General features: G+C 41.0%; 1 protein-coding gene across 1 annotated transcript in view; it reads left to right on the top strand.

The window, feature by feature from the left end:
- Nucleotides 1-228: 228 nt before the first annotated feature.
- Nucleotides 229-23,839, top strand: part of ZFP64 (ZFP64 zinc finger protein) — a 30,928-nt gene continuing 7,317 nt past the window's right edge. Inside the window, exons 1-5 of the mRNA XM_043981119.1 lie at nucleotides 229-402; nucleotides 2,203-2,442; nucleotides 15,124-15,285; nucleotides 22,505-22,567; nucleotides 23,480-23,731. Coding sequence (XP_043837054.1) covers nucleotides 357-402; nucleotides 2,203-2,442; nucleotides 15,124-15,285; nucleotides 22,505-22,567; nucleotides 23,480-23,731 — 763 coding nt within the window. The 5' untranslated portion in view covers nucleotides 229-356. The remainder of the gene's footprint in view (nucleotides 403-2,202; nucleotides 2,443-15,123; nucleotides 15,286-22,504; nucleotides 22,568-23,479; nucleotides 23,732-23,839) is intronic.

The following is a 23,839-nucleotide window of genomic DNA, read 5'->3' on the forward strand; positions in this document are numbered from 1 at the left end:
TCTTAATGGGGAGCAGGAGCAATAGCCCTAGCAAAGCAAGGCCAACAAACGGCTGTCGGTGGCTTGTAGCAGCCCCTGCATAGAAGGGAGGACGCAGAACTAGAAGCAGGTGGATGCCCGCCTTAAAGCGCCCTCTAGGCAGCGGAAGTGTGGTTTTCTTTACATCCGTCCTCTTGAATCGCTGAGTTAAGGGAGGAAGCGGGGCGGGGAGGGGGGGGGGAAGGAGGGAAGAGGAAAAGTCACTGCATAATGTAAATAAACACGCGCTCTCACCCCACCACCACTACCCCCCCCCCGCCCCATCAACCCTATGCACCCCGGCCTTTGCAGCCCCAGCGAGACTTCAACCCCAGGCCATGAACGCGAGCGGCGGGGGCGAGGGCTTCCCCGGCTCAGTCCAGTGTAAGTTATGCCGCACGGCGCGCTCCGGGGCCCGGGCTGGAACACACTGAGGGAGAACTGGGCCGAGTCTGGAGCCCCGAAACCTGGGTAGCAACAACCTGCCGGCGCGAGCCCCAGCCCGGGAACCTGGCTGGGGAGAGAGCGCGCGCCTGCCGGGCGGAGGAGGGCGTGGGAGCCTGGGACAGAGCTAGCTTGCTTTTTTTTCCCCCGAGCAGAGCCACTGGTACCCTGGAGCCGGGGGGTGGGCTGCGGCTGCATCCAAGGACAGTTCCAGCATCAGGACGGCGAAGGGTTTTATCTCCCATTCCCCACCGATGTATTTGCAGAATCCAGAGGGTCGTCGGAAGGAGTCAGGGGACAGTAGCTTGGAAAAAAGTTTGAGTCTCCCCCACCATTGGTTTGTGGTCCTCTCCACCATGGGGCTCTGTGGCCAGGAGTTGAGGGACATTATGCCAGGAAAGAGAGGCTAGAAGGGGAGAAGCAATAGGAAATCCCTGCAAAGAAAAGTTCTGCCACATTCAAACCAAATCCTGCTTTGTTGAGGAATGTGATTTCAGCAGTAATAATTGGGTAAAGGCATATTGCATGACCCCATTAATAGGAAATCAAGGTTAGCTTAAGATACAAGAGGCTTCCTGCAAATTATGCAGTTTACCCCTGGGTGGGTTGGGGTTTGGTGGGGGGAAAATACTTTCTAACATCATCATTTTGTAACCCTTGTTGTCGCTTGAGTTAGAGACAGTGTCAGGGGGAAAAAAATTGTTTAACTCTATGGGTTACCATCATCTGCTTCTTTCAGCTTTCTTAACCTAATTAGAAAGTGAGGCCTGGACCCATCCGTGATAAAATGCATAAAATCAATCTCTTCAAATCACTTCCTTTCTCATTTCCTCAGTTAACCCAGCTGCTGAATGTGGGAAGGAGTAATAGCTACAAAGAATTCTACTTATGAAGGAGCTCCTTAGCAAAAAAGGCTATCAAATTTTAAAATATTATTGATAATGTTAATATAGTGATAAAATACTGAGAATACTTTGGGCTTGCCACTTTACTACAAGTAAATATACACAGGACACCTGTTTTTTAGGAGACAGAGGGGGGAAAGAAATTATCCAGTAATTTTAGATAGTGAAAGCCTAACTCCTTTCCTTTAAAAAATTGTGTTATAAGTATAAATTTAACTGGGCTTGTTATTTAAAAGTTCACAAGAAATTCATCAGAATTTCTGTTCTAAATTCATGTTTTAAAAGATCAGTGTTATACCTCCATCTAGACAGATGGGAGCCTCCCTATAACTTAATAATTATTTTCATAAATTTCTGTGGCCAGGCTTTTCCTGACATTTTTCTATGCCTAGCTAACCTGATCCTCAGGTGGTCTGTTGTCCAGCTGTTCTTAGAGTCTTTACATTTTAGCAGGACCTTCTAGAGTTTGTACTCCACTAGCATAACCTTGGGGAATCCTGGGCTACCTCCATGCCAGGTTAATCCATAAAGTCTCCTTTTAATGGTAGTCATAAGAATTTGCTTTTTAACAACAACAAAAAAAAAAACTGCACCGGAAAGAACATTTAATTTGGAGTTCGAGGACCTGGGTTCAAATTCTGGTGCTGGCACTTATTACTGCCTGTTTGACCTTGGACAGATCACTTCATTTCTCTGAGCTTCAGCTTTCTCATCTGTAAACCCATCACCGCTATCTACAATCTTTATCATTAGTCCAAAAGTAAAAGCCCATTCAGTTTGCATTTTGAAAATCTTTTTAATTCACTTGTGAATTTTTTCTTTTTGTTTTATATAGTTCCTGGTGGCACTACTGTCTTAGTGGAGCTAACCCCAGATATTCACATCTGTGGCATTTGCAAGCAGCAGTTTAATAACTTGGATACCTTTGTTGCCCATAAGCAAAGTGGTTGTCAGCTGACCAGCACTACACCTGGTGCTCCCAACGCAGTTCAGTTTGTGTCAGAGGAAACGGTGCCAGCTACCCCGACTCAGACCACCACAAGAACCATCACTTCAGAGACCCAGACCATCACCGGTATGTATAGCTTTAATTACTTGGAAAATAAAAATGTAGCCATAAATGGTGTGATCCTTGTAACTAAATACCAGCCCTTGGAATATCCCAGGCTTTTACCACTGGCTTAAAACGAGGCTACTCATAAAATCCTACAATTGAGAGGGGCTTTATTCCCTCTTCTATCTAAACCAGACTTCTTTTTTCATAGATGAGGAAACTGAGACTCAAAGAAGGCAGATATCTTGCTAACGATGACAGAGGAGGTTAGTTAATGGCAGACCTGGGACCAAAATTCAGTTTTCCTGATTCTTTTCTCTTAGTGCTGTGCTGTTCTCTTTGAGAAAGACCCTGATTTGAAGTCATCATTATCACTGAAATCGATTATTTGTATACAATACAAGAAAGTTCTGGGTTCAGAATCTTGAGATTTACACTTCAACACAAGGAAGAAGATCATTAGTTTCTAATGTGGTGGCTAACTCTACCCTCTTCCCATTCATAATGGTTAATAGATACCTACTATGTTAAGAACATGGCACTAGATACTAGGAGAGATACAAAGTTAAGACAGCAGTCTCTGCCCCATGGCACTTTCATTCTGGTAAAGACCTAAAACCCATATACTGATAATTATCTGAAATACACAATTAACTGTGGCAAGTACATTAGCTGCAAAACAAAGTCCTTTGTGAGATCCAAGGGAGAAGATCATTTTTAGACAGTGGAGGCTGCCTAAAAAAGGCAGCATTTGAGTAGGGTTTTAAAAGGGTAGATAGAGGTGGAGGAATGGAGTGGCAAAAGGCAAAGATATGAAACATAAGAAAGAAACAACATAAGCAAAGGCAAAGAGATAGGAACCCATCTGGGGAACAGAAAGTATTTGTAATATGAGATAAGATTGAAATGTTGGAAAGACAGTATTGTGCTAAACCATGGAAAACTTTGAATAAACAAGGCCAAATCAGTCCACTGATAAGCATTTATTAAGTGTCCACAGTGTACTTAGTGCGCTAGATAGATACTGAGGATACAAATGCAAAAAAGTGAAATAATCCCTAGTCTTAAAGAAGTTATATTCTACCAGGGGAGATACATGTACATATATAAGTATGTACAGAATAAATATAAAAAGAATCAATACAAAAGATGTATATAAAATAGTTAAATGAAAGATTGTTAAGGAAGAAAGTACTTACTTGGGGGGATCAAGAAAGACTTCCTATAAAAAATGGTGCTTGGGCTGTGTCTTCAAGGATGTGAGAGATTTTATGAGGTGGAGGTAAGGAGGGAATATAGTCCCAGGTATTGGAAATAGCCAGAACAAAGGCATGAGATGAGACATTGGGGGCTACGTGTGAAGAATAGAGAAGAGGCCAGTTTGGTTAAATTATAGAGTATAGAAATAGGAGTAATGTAAAACTAATGGTTCAGGAAGGAGAGGTTTGGGCCAGATTGTGAATGGCTTTTTTTTTTCTTTTTGGTGAGGCAATGGGGGTTAAGTGACTTGCCCAGGGTCACACAGCTAGTAAGTGTTAAGTGTCTGAGGTCAGATTTGAACTCAGGTACTCCTGACTCCAGGGCCAGTACTCTATCCACTGTGCCACCTCGCTGCCCCATGAATGGCTTTAAAAGCCAAACAGAGGAGTTTATACTTTATCATAGAGGCAAAAGGGAACTACTAGAGTTTACTGAATAGGGTCAGAGCTGTACTTAAGAATAATCACTTTGGCTGTTGTGTAAAAAAGGGTGGATTGGAGTGGGAAGTCTTGTGACAAAAATACCAATTAGACCATTGTTGAAATAGTCCAAGTGAGAAATGTGAATAGAGAGGAGGGATGAGATTCTACAACTGTTGTGGAAGTGGAAAACAAAAAGTTTGGCAACTTATTAAATATGTGCTTTATAGGAAGTCAGGTTTCTTTGAGAAAAAGAAAATGGAAAGAGTAAGAGAAAGAGTTTTAGGATGAAGAGGAATTTGTTAACAAGAGGACATAGGTTCTAGAGGGAAGGGAAGCACAAAGAAGAAAAGGTCCAGTAAAGGAAAGGCAGGACTGAAATGGATGGGGTTGAGAAAGAATGAGGGGATAAAGATTATGAATCTGAAAAGCTGAAAGGATGATGGTGCCTTCGATATAAATAGGGAAGTTCAGTAGATGGGAGGATTTTCAGGGAAAAATAAATTCTGGTTTTGAGATATGTCTAGGGCATCCTGTTTGAGATGTCTAATAAGAAGGGAGAAGCATTTTAACTCCTACTCCAGATCTTTCTTTTTCCCCCTATTCCATCATTTTCCAGTACTGGATATTTCTTCTCCCATGCCATGCTAAGCTAGAAGAAAGAGTAGACATTCTTAACTCATCACTACCATATCCAGACCCACTGACTACTGCTGGCTCTCAGCTATCTTTTCTCCATCTGCCTATATCACCCAGTCCAGATCGTGTGTGTGTGTGTGTGTGTGTGTGTGTGTGTGTGTGTGTGTGTGTGTGTGTGAGAGAGAGAGAGAGAGAGAGAGAGAGAGAGAGAGAGAGAGAGAGAGAGAGAGAGAGAGAGAGAAACTGCCCCTGGTTTACTCTCCCCCTTTTCTCAAGGATTTCAGTACCTTCTTCTCTATTCCCACAATATACTCCTACCATTATAATATTCTAATTCATCAGATTTCTTAACTTGTATGTCTTCTACCAGTTAGGCACAGGGCTAGTCATACTTTAGATTTCACTAGCAGTGGTAACTGCTGCCTCTATGATAGAGAACTCTGAAATTCCCTTCTCTAATCATAACCTCTTCTTCTGCCTCAGTTTCATTCCATCTATATGTAGGCTTTATGCTCCTGGAAAGAAATATATAGTCCTTCTACCCCAGTCTGCAATCTTACTTTCATTGCTTCATTGTCTCAACACTATAATTTACTAGTTCAAGTATGTACTGTTCTCTGTCCTACATCCCTTGCCCCCTTTTCCTAAACCTCTACTCACAAGTTTCCAAACTGCTGAGGCAGCCAGATGGTGAAGTAGATAGAGCTGTGGGCCTGGAGTGAGGAAGACCTAGGTTCAGATCCAGCCCCAGACACTTCCCAGCTCTGTGACCTGAGGAGATCATTTAACCTCTGTCTGTCTCAGGTTCCTCTTCTGTAACATGAGCTGGAGAAGGAAATGGCAAACCACTCTAGTATCTTTGCCAAGAAAACCTCAAATGGGGTCACAAACAGTTGGACACAACTGAAATGACTGAACAAGAACACAGGGTTGTTGTGAGGATGAAATTAAATAATATTTGTAAAGCTCTTAGAAAAGTTCCTGGCACATGATTGGTGCTTAATAAATAGTTATTTCAGAGGGCAGCTAGGTGGTACAGTAGATAAAGCACCGGCCCTGGATTCAGGAGTACCTGAGTTCAAATCTGGCCTCAGACACTTGACACTTACTAGCTGTGTGATCCTGGGCGAGTCACTTAACCTCCATTGCCCCACAAAACCAAAAAAAAAAAACAACCCTCACTTACTAATAAATAGTTATTTCCTTCCCTTTCCCTACCTTGGCTTACCCCCACCATCTACTTTTACTATTCTATTCCCGTGCTGCTGATTACTACCAAATGCCACTGGAAGAAGCCATACAGCTGTATTGCCTGGTTATTGTTATTTAATATTTTAATATTGTTATTTTCATATTCAGATTTATATTATTTAATCTGAGCTGGATCCTCAATGCTTTATAGCAATCCTTTTGTTCTTCCTTGATTGAGTCTCTACCATACCTCCCATATCAACTGTTCCAAACCTCCTCAAGAACCCTACACCAAAGGTATCAAAAACCGCAGGCCATGTGGCCAGCAACACTTCCCAATGAAGCCCCAAACCAGATTAAAATGTAGGAAAATATTTAACAACATACATAAAAATACAAAAAACTTAGATAACATTATATATATTTTTTTTTAATTTTTTTTTTTTTTTAGTGAGGCAATTGGGGTTAAGTGACTTGCCCAGGGTCACACAGCTAGTAAGTGTTAAGTGTCTGAGGCCGGATTTGAACCCAGGTACTCCTGACTCCAGGGCTGGTGCTCTATCCACTGCACCACCTAGCCGCCCCGATAACATTATATTTTAAAACTAAGTCAACATGCAGCCCACAGGTTCATATATTATATTCAGTTTAGTGTCCCCAGTTCTGTTTGAGTTTGATACTGCTGACCTAAGTGCACTTCCTCCCTTTCAGCCCCTGACTTTGTCTTCTACTTTACTAAGAAAATCTAGGCCATCCACTGAGTTCCCTCTTCTTCCCTACTCCACACCCCAACAACTCCTCTATTTTATCCTCCATTGTCTTCTCCTTTGCTCCAATCTCTGAGGAAGAAGTGGTCCTCTCCTTACCAAGGCCAGTTCTTGTCATTATCTCCTTGATCTTCTTCCCTCCTGCCTCCTCCAGGAGCTTGCCTTTTAATAAATCCTATTCTCTTTGACTCTTATTTTAGTCTTTTCCTATTCTCCTCGTTTCTATCTTACCACCTACAAACATGCCCAAATCTCCCCCTATCCTTAAGGAAAAAACAAACTTTACTTATCTTGATATCTCTTCAAAATCTTATCCTGAATTTCATCTTTATTTCACAGCTAAACTCTTAGAAAACATCATCTGTCCTCATTGCCTTCATTTCATTATCTTCCATTCACTTCTCAACCTCTGGAAATCTTGCTTTGCTCCAGAGTGGGCACATGCTATCTCTTCCTCTCCTCCTCTCTTTCCCCTGTGCTTTTCTAGTTGACACCCTGAGACAATTCCACTTCTAGGTGAAGCCTCCCCATCCCAATGATTCTGAACTCCCAGTTCCCATTGTCCAAACCTCATTCTACATCTCCCACTGACTGTTCCCTTATTCCCGTTCCCATCAACCCAATCCCACACACACACATCCCACCCCGTTCTAAAGCCATTCATCCCTTCCATTGTGTTCTCTAGAATACCTGCTCCATAGGTAACACATTAGCTTTCATCTTCAACCTTTTCCTTTTTTGTTTCCTTCATCGTTTTGTAAGCCCTGAGATACAATTACCCTTTCCGTCACTGGTTGTACTTTCATTGTTGTGGTGGCTGAGTTGGAAAACTCCTTCCACCCCATTGCCACTTCCAGACTTTCCCACTACCCCCATCACTAAACAGTATCCCCTTCTTTGAGGTTCATTTAATCCATATTTATTACCCAATCAAGGTTCCAATGGTTGTTGTCTACAGACTTCCAGGATACTCCCCTTCCTCCCTCAATGAGTTCAGTGTTTGGCTCAGTTTTTTTTCCTCCTCATGTTAGGGGACTTCAACACACCATATACATATATACATACATATATACACACATACATCTATACTTATATGTGCATATATATGTGTATAATATGTATATGCTCCCTCAAAAACCCTAACTGAATTCCTCAATTTCTTAATTTCTTATGAGCTGCTCCTCTACCCACCTCAGCTATACATACAGTAATAACCTTGATCTTATCTTCACTCACAAGTGTCTCACCTCTATGCTTATGAAGTCTGAAAATCTTTATCTTATAATCTGTTATCATTTCATCTCTTCCTCTGACTTGCATCTTGAACCCTGTTTTTCATCCTTACCAAGATCTCTAATTACTCCACTATCAGTTATTCCCTAGACCAACACCCCTGCACTGCACAGTCTCCTCCTTTCCATATCTTGATCATTTGGTGAACCAGTTCAACTGTATTCTATCTTCTCAAGGCCCTTGTCCCTTTATCCTGTTGCTGTTCTTGCCCCATCAAGCACCAGACTTGGATTACTTTACTATCCACTATTTTCACTCCTATATTTACATGCTGCTGAACAAAGGTGGAGAAAATCATAAAACCATACTGACTTGATCCACTACAAATATATGTTATATAATCTCAACTCAGTCCTCACTGTGGAAAAGCAGTTCTTTTATCTCTCCCTACTCAGTTCACTGCCCACTCTCCACAACAGCTCTTCCAAACCTTTTCATCCTTACTCAAACCTTCCACAGATCCCCATCCCCTCCCCTCTCATCTCAAAACCTCATATTTCATTGAAAAAATTGCAGCCCCTTATCAGGAGCTCCCTCTTTTCCCTTCTTTCTGATCTCATATCACTCAAATAACTTTTGCCACTATCTCCTCCCTCACCTTGCCTCACATGATGATATAGCCTTACCGTTTTACAAGGTTAACCCATCTACATTCACAGGTGATCCCATTTCATCCCATCTTCTCCAGCATATTGTCCCTCCTTTCATTCCCACTCTCCCATTAATCCTCAGTCTCTCTCTGATAGATGTTCCCCTACTGCCTACATATATGTCCATATATCCCCATTCTCAAAAAACCCTCAATTGGTCTGTCCATCTCTACTAACTACTGTCCTATCTCTTGCCTCCCTCTCATGAATAAATTTCTTGAGAAAGCTATCCAAAATCACTGCCCTGACTCCCTTTCCTCTCTTCTAAATCCTCATCAATCTGGCTTCTGATCTCATTATTTAACTTTTCTCTCCAAAGTTACAAATGATCTTTTCATTGCCCAATCTAATGGCCTTTTCTCAATCTTCTCCTTGATACTATGTTCTCACTAGGTTTTTGTGACTGTTCTTTTCCTGATTCTCCTCATACCTGTCTAACCATTCCTTCTCACTCTCCTTTGCTAGATCTTCTTCCACATCTTGCATGGTCTCTTTGGGTTTCCCCATAGCTCTGTGTTGGTCCCTCTTCTATTCTTCCTGTATACTATTTTGCTTGGTGATCTCATCAGTTCCCATAGATTCTATTATCTTCTTTAAGCAGATGATTCTCAGATACATATCCAGCAGCCTATTGGACATCTCAAACTGGATATCCCATAGACATTGTAAGCTCAACATCAAAAACTCAAAACCTCATTATCTTTCCCCAAAAACTCTCCCCTCTTCCAAGCTTCCCTAGTACCGTGGAAGGCACCACCATTCTCCTAGTCCACTAACCCTAAAACCTAGATGTCATCCTTGACTTCTCACTCCCTTTCGCCTTCTATATCCAATCAGTTTCTAAGTCCTATCAATTCTACCTTGATAACATTTCTCATATACCACTCTTCCTGTCCTCTGAGAGTGCCACCATCCTGGTGCAGACCCTCTTCATACCATACTTAGACTATTACAGTTGACTTCTGGTTGATCTCCCTGCCTCAAGTCTTTTCCCAGTCCAATCCATCCTTCACTCAGCTGTCAAATTGATCTTTCTAAAGCACAGATATGACCATGTTAACCTCCTATTCAATAAACTCTCTCCATTAGCATTTGTTCAGTCTTTTTTTTTTTCAGTCGTGTCCAACTCTTCATGACCCCATTTGGGGTTTCTTGTTAGAAATATTGGAGTGGTTTGCCATTTCTTTCTCCAGCTTATTTTACGGATAAGGAAACCAAGGCAAATGGGGTTAAGTTATTTACCCAGGGTCACACAGCTAATAAATGTGAGGCCAGATTTGAACTCAGGAAAATTATTATTCCTGACTAGGACCAGTACTCTATCCACGCACCACCTAGCTGCCCTATTAGCACTAGGATCAACTATAAAATCCTGTTAGGCTTTTAAAGCCCTTCATAACCTGACCTCATCTTACCTTTTCACTTTCCTATGCCTTACTACCTTCCATGTACTCTGTGACAGTGACACTGACCTCCTTTCCATTCCTTGCACAAGACACTCTCTCAGTGCTAGGCACTTTCTCTGGCTATCCCCTGTGGCTCGAACTCTCTCCCTCCTTATCTCTACCTCCTAGCTTTCTTAAAGTCTCAGCTAAAGACCCATCTTCTACAAGAAGCTTTTCCCAATCCTCCTTAATTTTAATGTCTTCCACCTAGGATTAGCTCCAATTTATTCCATTAGACTGTGAACTCCTTGAGAGCAGCGACTGTCTTTTGCCTTTCTTTGTAAACTCAGGGCTTAACACATTGCCTGGCATATAGTAGGCACTTAATAAATACTTGCTGAATTGACTTGATTTCTGCCAGCACTTTATGAAAATTGATTTCTCCAAAGTTACCAGCAGTCCCTTAACTGCTAAATCTAAAGGCCTTCTCTCAGTCTTCATCCCATCTGACCTCTCTACAGATTTTGGTCCTGTTGACCTTTTTGCATATTCTCTACTCCTTTGGCTTCAGCAAAACTCTTCTCCTGCTTCTCTTCATACCCACCTAAAGACTCCTCAGTCTGCTTTGATGAAACACCATCCCAAATTTGGATGTCCCCTAAGGCTCTGTCTTGGGCTCTCTTCTCATCTGTCACTAAGCAGCTAGGTGGATCAGTGGGTACAGCATTGATCCTGGAGAAAGGAAGACTCTGACTCCAAATCATTGCTCTTTCCACTATTACTTCCAGATGGGTAGGTGTCATAGAAATGGCATTTGAACTGGGCAAACCAGTTTGCCTCAATTTCAACTGTAAAGGCTAATAAATAAATGTACCTACCTCACAGATCTGTTGAAAGGGTAAAATGAAACATTTGTAAAACATTTAGCACAGTACACATAGTGGACATTTAATAAATGCTTATTCCCTTCCCCACCACATGCTTCTCTCTGTACTCTTTTCCTGGTGATCTCATCTCTCTCCGTGGCTACAGTTTTCCAAAATTGTCTTTAGCCCAAATTGTTATTTAAAACTCATCCCAAATCACCAACTCCAGCCTGGATGTCTCATCAATATCTCATATTCACGATATCTTTCTTCCTAAACTTGTCCCTCCTCCCTAGGTCTCCTGAACATACCACCATCTTCTGTTACCCAAGTTTACAACCTCAGAGTCACAGTCTACCCTTCCATCTCCCTCCATATCACATCAGTTGTCAAGCCTTAGGGATTACACTTTCTTAGCAGGTCTTACATTAATCCTTTTCTGTCTCCTATCACTATCTTAGAGTCCTGCCTTATTACCTCTAACTTGGCCTATTATAATAGCCTCCTAATTTGTCTTCCTGTTTCTAGCTTCCCCTTTCATAGAATTACAGAATTCCAGTATTAGAAAGGACCTCAGAAGCCATTCACCCAAAAGAATCCCTTACTACTGCACACCTGACAGGTAATCCTCTAGCCTCTGTCCCAATGAAGAGAATCCCAGTACATTATCCCCCAAACAGTCTATTCTACTTTTGGATGGATCTAATTATTAGGAAGAGGCAACTAGGTGGCACAGTAGATAAAGTACTGAGGCTGGAGTTAGAAAGACTCATCATCCTGAGTTCAAATCTGGCCTCAGACACTACTAGCTGTGTCACACTATTTACCTCAGTTTCTTCATCTGTAAAAAAAAAAAAAAAAAATGAGCTGAAGGAAATGGCAAACAATTCCAGTATCTTTGCCAAGAAAAAATTTTAAAGTGGGTCACAAAGAGTCAAACACAACTGAAAAACACTGAATCATTTTTAGGAAATTTTTCCTGACATCAAGCCAAAATGTACCTCTAATTTCTACTTAGTACTCCTAGTTCTGCCCTCTTGGACCAAATGGAACTGAATCTAATCCCTTTCCATAAAACAGCCCTACAAATACACTGGGTCATTGGTTAACAGCTAGAAGGGACTTAAGAGGCCCTCTAATCTAACCCCTTTTTTTACAAATAAGGAAACCAAATCCCAGAAAAGTTAAGTGACCTGTCCAGGACCACATAACTAGAAAGTAGAATAGTTATAATGTCCTTTTCTTCTCTAAGCTAAACATCTCCAGTTCTTTTAACCAGTCCTCAGATGGAATGCATTTGAGGCCCTCTGAAATTTTGGTTGCCCTCCTGTGGAGATTCTAGTTTATCAAAATCTTTCTTGAAATGTGGTGACCAGAACTGAAGACAGTACTCCAGATATGGTCTGACTGGGGCAACATAAATTGAGATTTTCAGTTTCTAACTCCTAGAAGCTATGCCTCTCTTAATGTAGTCCAAGATCATCTTAGCTTTTTTGACTGATATATCATACTGTTGACTTATTATCCTTTTGGTCTGTTAAAAGCCTGAGATCTTTTCCACACAAATTTCTCTCTAGTTGAGTTTCTGCCACATGGTGCTATCCTTGTAAAGTTAATTTCTTAAATCAAAATGTAATATTTTACCTTTATCCCTATTAGATTTCATCTTTTTTAGATTGAGCCCTATTTTACAGCCTGTCAAGATATTTTCAGATACTGATTATGTCATCCAGGATGTTATCTCTCCCTCTTAGCTTTGTGTCATCTGAAGATCTGGTAAGGATGCTACCTATTGTCTTTTTCCACATCATTGATAAAAAATGTTAAACCGTATGGGGCCAAGCTAAGATCACTGGAGACCTTCTGGGTTGACATCAAACTATTTTTTTTTTTGCAAGGCAATGGGGGTTAAGTGACTTGCCCAGGGTCACACAGCTAGTAAGTGTCATGTGTCTGAGGCCGGATTTGAACACAGGTACTCCTGAATCCAGGGCTGGTGCTTTATCCACTGAGCCACCTAGCCGCCCCCTGACATCAAACTATTAATTAACTATCCTTTGGGTCTAGCCAATCAACCAGTTCCAAATCCATCTAACTATATTATCGTCTGGCCTACATCTCTCCCTTTTTCCACAACAATAGCATCTTGTACTTAAAAACTTGGTTAAACCAAGAATATCTACAATATCAAAGAGTATCTACTCTATTCTCTGATCTGCTAATTTAGTAACCCTGTCAAAAAAAGAATTAAAATTAGCCTTGTTCTTAATGAAGGTATGCCAACTCTTTGTGGTCCTCTCTTCCATTTCTAGAGATTGAGTAACTGCATTTAATTATGCATCCTAGAATTTTGCTAAAGATAGAACCCAGACTCACTGGCTTAAGTCTACAGGTTCCATTTTTTCTTTTCTGGAAAGCAGGACATTTGCCCCTCTTCTAGTTTTCTTTTCTCCCTGGTCTTTCATACATCACTGCCATTGAATCAGTAATCAATCCTTCTCCAATCTATCCTCCACACAGCAGCCAAAATAATATTTCTAAAGCGCAGGTCTAACCACATGATCAGAAATCTTGAGTGGTTTTCTGTTGTGCTTAGGATAAAATACAAATTTCTCAGCATGGTATTCCAGACTCTCCCCATCTGGCTCAAATCTACCTTTCCAGACTATTACTCACTTTCTCCTATGCTACGTTGTAACATCTTGCATCTCCATGTTCTTGCATATGCTTTGGGGATGACCCCTGTCACCACCCCCCCTCCATGCCTGGGATGCACTAACTCTTCACCTCTGATTCAGAATCCCTAGATTCCACCCAGGCTTAGCTTCAGTGCCTGTGAGCTCCAGCTCCCATTATACGATTTTTCTCCCCCTAGTTGTTAATGCTTCCTTTCTTAAATTCTCTGGGCCTCAGTTTCATTGTCTGTCAAATAAGGTTTCCATATACCTCAGATGGCTTTCTCTGCTCTACTCCTCCCAAATTCTCCCTTTAAGGCACAGCTTAAATTCTGCTTCTGCTATTACTTCCCAGCCAGAAGTAATAGTGGAAGGAGCATTGGATTTAGAGTCCCAAAACTTGGATTCACATTCCAGCCCTGCCATTTATGATGTGTGTGACCTCACACAAGTCATCCTGCCCATCTGGGCCTCCAATTTCCATATCAGTAAAACAAGAGGGTTTAAACTCTAAATTATATGATTTTATAGAGCATTCTTCATCTTATGTTCTGGCATTTTGCACTCCTCTTATACACTTAATAATATAGACTAATTAATAATATATTTATACGTGTATGTGTCATCCCCTTCCCCCTTTAGATTTTAAGCTCCTTGAGGACAGCAGCCATATCTTCATATTGGTTTCTTCCCCAATGTTTAATAAATGTTTAATAAGTGAATAAATGAACAAAACGAATGCATACTATCCTAATGATGCCAAGGTAATGAGTTCTACCTCCTATCAGCCATTTAGCTATAGCCACAGACACTACTGACCAGAAAAACAGAGTAATTGTTATATTGTAAGGGGCTAAAATTCTAGCTAGTCTGTCTAAAATATCTAATGAGGGGGCAGCTAGGTGGCACAGTGGATAGAGCACCGGCCCTGGAGTCAGGAGTACTTGAGTTCAAATCCGGCCTCAGACACTTAACACTTACTAGCTGTGTGACCCTGGGCAAGTCACTTAACCCCAATTGCCTCACTTAAAAAAAAAAATATCTAATGAGTGGTCGCCAATAAATTATAAGCTTTAGCAAGAGTTAGGCTTTTAAGCATTTATTAAGGAGAATAAGAATTTGGTGAAGAGAAAGAAAAGCCTAGATTCATCTATCTATTAAAGGGAGAGCACATTTCTCGCTCCCTTCTCCACCCGAGTCCTGAGGAAAGAGAGCAAGAGCACCAGCCTCTCCCCCTCTTCCTCCCACAAACAAACGTCACTTCCTGACGCCAAAGAGCCGCATGTCCTGCCTTCAGATGCCTTCTCCTCATGGTGCGGCATCCTGCAGTAAGTCTCCAGCAGGTGGCATCATTCCAATTGTTACAATATGTATGGTCCACATATACCAACCTAGTAGTATTTCATTTCTGTCTACCTTTACTCAGAATGGACTAGCTATATAGTATATATAATTTTTCACTTTTTTAATAGTACAGCTTAATATTAACCATGCTATATGATTATATTATGAATTATAAAAATGTTCATGTGATGGTAACACTTTTTGTATCTTTAGTTTCAGCTCCAGAATTTGTTTTTGAACATGGTTACCAAACCTATCTGCCCACAGACAGCACTGATACCCAGACTGCCACAGTCATCTCAGTCCCTCCCAAGTCACGGTCTCGAAAACCTGCAGCGTCACCTGCACAGAAGAAACTTAACTGTTGCTATCCAGGTAAATATTATTTTATCTCATTTCTTGTGTACCAGAGCAACACAATTTAGCACCCAAGTGGAAAATTCAGGCTTTCTTGTTCTCTTACTCTTCACAGTCAGACATTAGATAGCCAGTGCTACCTGTTAAAATCATCAGCTATACCGACCTGGCCAGCACACGCAGCATTCCATTGTCAACCATTACTGGATGCTCACTTAGCTCAAGAGTTCTGCAGTGTTTTTAGCCCTGGTATGTGACTCGCCAAGGCCATGGACCTCTGTGAACTTCCTTCTGAAATCTGTATGGTCCAGTATACCATTCTCTCTCCATCCTTGTTACTGTTATTTACTGACCTTGAAATAACTCTTCTCCCAAGCTTCCCAGATGACCTCAGTAGGCCAAGGTCCTCCCAATTTCAGGGCAAGTGTTACATCCGCTGCACCACCTAGCTGCCCCTCACCTTAAACACTTACTAGCTGTGTGACCCTGGGCAAGTCACTTAACCCCAATTGCCTTAAACATCTGGGACCATCTCCATTTGTCCTGAGCTAGATCTTGCCACTGGACTCAGATGTCTCTGGAGGAGAGAGTGATACTGGTGACCTTGCACAGCCCTCCCTGACTTAAATCCAGTTCAGTGCAAGACATGACATCATTTGTATGTCATGGTCTTTTTTGAGAAAAAAAGGACAAACAACAACAACAGTAGGCCAAGGTCTTCCTCTCCATACCACCCCCTGCCATTATCCTTAGGAACTGCATTTGATTCATGCTGATTAACAAGTCCTCAAACCCAGGAGACCATACAAGTCTCCAACCCTGGTTGAGAATAGCTTAGTTCAGCCATACTGATGTAGTAATAACCTAGATTTTATTATCTTTGAGAACTGCACCAAGATCTGAAACTTGAAATTCCTACCCTCCAGTCACAGCCTTCTGTCACTTCACTGCTTCTGCTTCTTCACCCATACAAACACTTATAATTTATCCATGTATTATTGCCATTTGTCCTGACCTACGTCTTGCTACTGGACTACATTGACTCTGGAGGAGGGGTGATGACTTTGCACAGCTCTGCCTCACTTAAAGCCAGCTCACTTGCAAGTCAAGATATCACCCTCCTGATGTCATTGATTCTCTTTGAGAACGAAAGACAAATATCACCACTTTATCCATATTGTGGCCCTTAGACTCTTGGAGTGTGCCCCTTCTTCCAGAGCATTCCTCCCACTCTGGCCTCTCTTGCTTCCATACCCTGCAATCAAACATGTCCGTGCTTCATTAGCTACTACCCTAGAACCTCTTCCCTTTTTTAGGGTTTTAAAGGTTTTATTGATGTGTTTTTATTTATATTACAAGCATAGAATATCCCTAAGAGGTCCCTTGTATCAAAATAAAACAAGTAAGTAAAATTAACACTACAGGGACCTCATCTGAAAGTGTATCCAGGATTCCATATGTGGAACACCTTCCCCATCTAGGTTGTGAAATTGTGTTTTTTTTTTAATTAACAGAAATTTGTTTTATCTCTCTCCTACTCTCTCCCACCCCATTAAAAAAGAAAAAGAAAAACAGATTCTTGTAATAAATATGCAGTCAAGCAAAACAAATTCCCTCATTGTCTATATAATATTTATATATGTATAACTACTCATATGCAGATGTGTATACACATATACACGTACATTTACATAAACATACACATACATATGTATCTCATTCTGTCACCACATCAACAGTCTTATTTCTTTTCTGGTTCTCCTGGGTTTCTGAGCATCACTGGAAAAAGTTACAAAATGGAAATGATCTTCCTCACTATCAATTAGCATTCTTTTATTAAACATCTAGAATGTGCCAGGCACTGAGTTAGGGGTTGTATGTTACAAATATGAAGAATGAAACAATTCTTCCCTCAAGGAGTTTACATTCTAACTAGGGAGATAAGTACCTTTATAAATATATACAGAATAGATTATAAAGAAAATAAATACAAGGTAGTTAAATACAAGTTAATTAGGGAAGGAGGAGAACATTTGCAGTTGGGGGAGAGATACTGGACACATTTGGTACATGACACTAGTGGAGTCTTCACTACTCACCAGTTCACTTACTCTACTCTTATCAAATTCTTCTCATTCTGGGCAGCTAGGTGGCGCAGTGGATAGAGCACCGTCCCTGGAGTCAGGAGTACCTGAGTTCAAATCCAGCCTCAGACACTTAACACTTAACTAGCTGTGTGACCCTGGGCAAGTCACTTTACCCCAATTGCCTCACTTAAAAAAAAAAAATTCTTCTCATTCCCATAGTGACTTGTCTTTTATTATTTTTTTTGTTTGGTTTTTTTGTTTGTTTTTGTTTGGTTTTTTGCAGGCAATGGGGGTTAAGTGACTTGCCCAGGGTCACACAGCTAGTAAGTGTCAAGTGTCTGAGGCCGGATTTGAACTCAGGTATTCCTGAATTCAGGGCTGGTGCTTTAACCACTGCACCATCTAGCTGCCCCCTAGTGACTTGTCTTTTAGTCAGTCAAGAAATTTTTTGGCAGTCAATAAACATTTATTAAGAACCTACTATGTGCTAGGCATTGCTATCACTGGGGATACAAAGAAAGTTAAAAGACGGTCCCTGCCCTCAAGGAGCTTACAATCTAATGGGAGAGACAGCACACAAATAACTGTGTACAAACAAGTTATATACAAGGTAAATTGGAAATAATCAACAGAGGGGGGCACTAGAATTAAGAGGGATCAGGAAAGGCTTTATGTAGATGGTGGGATTTTAGTTGTGACTTGAAGGAAGCCAGAGAAGCTAAGAGACAGAGATGAGAGAGAACGTTTCATCAATGCAGGGAAGCCAATGAAAATGCCTAGAGTTGGGAGACGAAGTATCTTGTTCATGGAGTAGCAATGCCCCTGGATTGAAGAATTTATGATGAGGTATAATATGTAAGAACACTGGAAAGATAGAGGTCATTTGGGGGGAGAGGGGGCAGAGTTATAAAGTTTTTTGAAAGCCAAACAGGATTTTATATTTGGTCCTGGAAGTGATAGGGAGCTACTGAAGTTTATTGAGTAGGAAGGTAACATTATCAGATTTGTGTTTAAGAAAGATCTTTTGGGGGGGGCAGCTAGGTGGTGCAGTGGATAGAGCACCGGCCCTGGAGTCAGGAGTACCTGAATTCAAATCCAGCCTCAGATACTTAACACTTACTAGCTGTGTGACCCTGGGCAAGTCACTTAACCCCAATTGCCTCACTAAAAAAAAAAAGAAAGAAAGAAAGATCATTTGGACAGCTGAATGGAAGGTAGACTGGAGTAGGGTGAGACTTGTGGCAGGCAGACCCATCAGCAGGCTGTTGTAATAAATCTAAGCATGAGGTAATGAGGACCTGCATCAGAGTAGTGGCATTATCAGAGGAGAGAAGGGGGCATATGTGAGAAATATTATGAATGTAAAATCAACAGACCTTGGCAACAGATTAGTTATAGGATGCAAGAGAGTGAGAGGGCAAGGATAACATGTAGGTTGTGATCCTAGGGAACTGGGGGGATAGTGGTACAAGGGGGCAGCGATGTGGCACAGTAGATAAAGCACCCGCCCTTGATTCAGGAGGATCTGAGTTCAAAACCGGCCTTGTGACCCTGGGCAAGTCACTTAACCCTCATTGCCCTGCAAAAAAAAAAAATAGTAATAGGAAAGTTTGGAAGGGGAGGGATGTTTTGGGGAAAAATAATTAGCTCAGTTTGGGACATTTTGAGTTTAAGATGTCTACAGGACATTCAGTTTAAGATTTCTGACAGGCAGTTAGGGATGAGAGACTGGAGGTGAGCAGATAGTTTAAGGCTAGATAAGGTAGATTTGGGAATTACCCGTATAGAATAATCAAAACCATAAAAGCACCAAGTGAAAATGTATAGAGGGAAAAGAGAAGTTAGCCCAGGATAAACCGTTGTAGGACACTCATGGTTAGTGGGCATAACCTGGATGAAAATCCAACAAAGGAGACTAAGGAGAAGTAGTGAGACTGGTAGGAGAAGAACCAGGAGAGAACAGATTCATAAAAACATAGAAGAGAGAAGATGATGATCATCAGTGTCAAAGGCTGCAAAGAAGAATGAAGATTGAGAAAAAAAGCCATTTGATTTGGCAATTAAGAGATCATTAGTGGGGCAGCTAGGTGGCGCAGTAGATAAAGCACCAGCCCTGAATTCAGGAGGACCTGAGTTCAAATCTGGCCTCAGACACTTGACACTTACTAGCTGTGTGACCCTGGGAAAATCACTTAACCCTCATTGCCCCGCCAAAAGAGAGAGAGAGAGAGAGAGAGAGAGAGAGAGAGAGAGAGAGAGAGAGAGAGAGAGAGAGAGATTGTTAGTAATTTTGGAGGGAGCAATTTACATGGAATGGTAAGGTAGGAAACCTAATTGTGAAGAATTAAGAAGAGAGTGGAAAAGAGTAGGTAAAGGCCCCTATTGTAGACAGCCTTCTCAATGTTTTCAGCCATAAAAGTTAGGTCAGATATGGAAGGATGAAGTGAGGGGTTTTTGAGGATGGAGGAGACACAAATGTTTGTAAGTAGAAAAGCAGCCAATCCACAGGGAGAGATTGAAGATAAATCAGAAAAGGGGGATGATAAAGGAGGCAATGTCCTGGAGAAGACGGATAGAATGGAATCACTTGTGTTTATAGGGGTTAGAGAGAAGGGCCACCTTTTCATGTGAGGCAGGAGGAAGGAGGAGATGGTGGCATCTGGGTGATGTAAGACAAGGAGAGAAGAGGGAACTCTCAGTGAATGGTCTCCATTTTTTTTATTGGTTTCAATTATCTAGTAATTTTTAATGGTCTCAACTATCTAGTAAAATATGAGGCAAAGTTCTCAGCTGAGAGAGTGGGGGGATGAGGAGCAATTGAGATACTATTAAGTCCCAAACCATAGCACTACACTTAATACAAAGGACTCAGCCTCCAATCCACTGAGATTAAGGCTCACCTACTCCATTCTTCAAAACTTCCCATCATCTCCTTTCCTCTACTCACAAAAGAGGAGATATCCCTATTCCCCACTAAAATTCATCTCTTTTCCTGTACCCTTGATTCCATTTTGTCTGTATCTCTAGCTAACGTTTCTCTTGTGCATTTTTGGTCTCTCCCTCTCCTCTAGCTTCTTGCTATCTGCTTCCAAGCATGTTCTGACTTCCAAGTCCTTTCTTTTTAAAGCCTTCTATTGACCTATCCTATCCAGTTAGGATGCCTTATCTTTCTCCTCTATCCCACAAGATTGTTTTTAAAAATTATCTAGTTATCAATGACCTTCTTCTTCACACCTTCACTCTTCAGTCACTTGAAATTTGGCTTCCCCCACTGAACCACTCTACTGAAATAGCTCCAAGGTCACCACTGAACTCCTAATTGCTCAATCCAATGGCTTTTGTTCAGTTCTCATCCTCTCCGACTTCTCTGCCACATCTGATACTGCTGACTCAGTTTCTTCTGAATGTCTTCTTTGCTTAGTTTCAAAGAGGTTCTCCTCCTTCCTTTCTCACTACTTCTTTGGTTCATCATCCTTTTTACAGTCCCTTAAGGCCTTGCTTTTACCTCATTTCTCTTCTCTTCACACTCTCTGCTTTAGTATGTGCATTCACTTCCTTACCTTCAACCAGCATTTCGATACAGATGACACCCAGATCTGTGTGTCCCCTGGTTTGATCTCAGCTGAGATTTCCAGCTGCCTGGATGACCAGGACCCCTGGAACCCATGAATACCTCAGTCAAACTTGATGTGTCCAAACCCCAGTCTTCTTAAATATTTCTTATGACTTAATCATTTCTGTCTTCCACATGCTTCCTTCACTTCTGTGTTTGAAATTTGAGGTTATGTTTGCCCCTCCCTTCATCCCTCTCTCCCCTTATCTAATCAATTACTGAGTCCTGTTTATTTTACCTTTGTAATAACTCTTGAATTTGTCCCTACACATCTCTTTTGCTGAAGTCTGTACTTTACTGTCCCATTCTTTCCCCATCCCTCCTTGCTTTATTTATTATATTCCTTTGCATCCTTTATAACCCAACTCAGATGCCACACACATAAAGCCTTTTCTGCTTCCCAACTCCATCAGTAATGATCTCTTTCCTCAAACCACACTTAGCATTTTGTTTGGCCTTTTCTAAAGTTCTTAATATTGGCGTTCCCTAAGGTTTTGTCCTAGGTCATTTTCGCTTTTTTCTCTACTCTCAGTAACGTCATCATCCTGTACTTCATCATATCGCTACAGAGGGCTCCCACATCTCAGTACATCATCACCAATTGCCTATTGGACATTTCAAACTGGATAACCTAGAAACATCTCAAATTCCACATGAACTCATTATCTTTCCCCAAAAAAATCTTCTCTTCCAAACTTCACTATTTCTGTCAAAGGTACTGTCATCCTTCCAGTATCCCAGGTTTGTAATCTTGACTTTATTCTCAACTCCTCAACCCTTGCTCACTTTTTATATCCAGTCAGTTGCCAATTCTTGCCATTTTTATATCTATAATGTCTCAAATCCAAAGTTTTCTCTCCATTCACACAACTACTACCTTAATTAAGGCCTTCATTATGTTCCTATTCTGGTTGGTTCTAAAACTTAGGAGAAATTTTAAGAGTTATTGGTTTTAATTGAGGGAATGCCCATCAATTGGGGAATGACTGAACAAATTGTAGTATATGAATGTAATGGAATACTATAGTGCCATAAGAAATGATGAGCAGGTAGATTTCAGAGAAACCTTGAAAGACTTACATGAACTGATGCTGAGTGAAGTGAGCAGAACCAGGAGAACATGATACACAGTAACAGTAACACTGTACAATGATCAACTGTGATTGATTGTCTTAGCTCTTCTCAGCAATACAGTGATCCAAGACACTTCCAAAAGACTCATGATGAAAAATGCTGTCCACATCCAGAGAAGAAACTGATGTGTCTGCATGCAAATAGAAGCATACCACTTTCACTTTGGGGGGTTTTTCATGTTTTTCCCTTTTTTCTGTTTCTTCTTTCACAACATAACTAATATGGAAATGTTTTACATTATCGTACATGTATAGCCTATATCAGATTCCTTACTGTCTTGTGGAGGGATTAGGAGAGGGAGGGAGAAAAATTTGGAACTCAAAATCTTTCAGAAAATGAATGTTGAAAATTGTCTTTACATGTAATTTAAAAAATACTATTTTTAAAAATTGGGGTTTTTTAGGTTGCCAGTTCAAGACAGCATACGGCATGAAAGATATGGAACGTCATTTAAGAACCCATACAGGTAAGTATCCATGATCTCTTTTTATTCCATGTATTCCCAGAATGTGTTTTAATATTTAACCGCATGATACCTTTTGTAACTGCTTATAGTTTGTATTATAAAATGAATCAGATATTTAAAAGCTATAAAATTCTGAAGTTGGTCACTTTCTTCAAGAACTGAATCCTCAGGCATATGTCTGGAATGAGATTATAAATTCTTCTATGGCAGGGATTCTCTTATTATATATATATATATATATATATATCTCTGTATCTGCCTCAGGGTTACATGGAACCAGCATTTTATGAATGTTTGCAAAAAGAATGAATGCATGTAAACAGTTGGTCAGTTTACCACAGTGTTGTGAATTATTAGCTGAAATTATTAGTGGATAAACTTCATAAATTAGATGTTTATAAGCAAAATTGCTGTGAGGTTTGGTAAACTGTGTAATCTCTTTGGTTTGAGACTTGCCATCATATGTTTAAAAGTCATGTATGTGGGGCAGCTAGGTGGTGCAGTGGATAGAGCACCGGCCCTGGAGTCAGGAGTACCTGAGTTCAAATCCGGCCTCAGACATTTAACACACACTTACTAGCTGTGTGACCCTGGGCAAGTCACTTAACCCCAATTGCCTCACTAAAAAAAAAAAAAGAAAGAAAAAAAAAACTAAAAAAAAAAAAAAGTCATGTATGTGTAGGAGGCAACAAGTGCCTTATTTTGTATGTCTCTACAAAGTAGTGTGGGCAGATTCCCAGGTTGCTAAGCTGATGCATGTTGCATGGGTTCATTCCACACCACAGAAATGGCATAAAACAAGTTAAGTATACCACTGTCCCTTTAAAATAGCTTATCCCAACCTGACTCCCTGTCTCGACTTTTTCCTCTTTTCCAATCATGACCACCTTATAACGTCTGTTTTGTTTGAAGGAGACAAGCCTCACAAGTGTGAGGTCTGTAGCAAGTGCTTCAGCCGGAAAGATAAACTGAAGATGCACATGAGGTCACACACAGGTGTGAAGCCATACAAGTGTAAGAGCTGTGACTATGCTGCTGCCGACAGCAGTAGCCTGAATAAACACCAGCGAATACACTCCAATGAGCGTCCTTTCAAATGTCAGATCTGTCCCTATGCCAGCAGGAACTCCAGCCAACTGACGGTGCACCTTCGATCCCACACTGGTAAGGAGGGGCCTGGCCTGAAAACCTCCTCCCAACTTTCTCTACATACAACACACCTTGCTTGTATTTTGGAAACTTGAGGTCTGGTATAGCTGGTGCAGAAAGGAT

Source organism: Dromiciops gliroides, chromosome 2 (genome assembly GCF_019393635.1).
Source record: "Dromiciops gliroides isolate mDroGli1 chromosome 2, mDroGli1.pri, whole genome shotgun sequence".
Taxonomy (NCBI): Eukaryota; Metazoa; Chordata; class Mammalia; order Microbiotheria; family Microbiotheriidae; genus Dromiciops; species Dromiciops gliroides.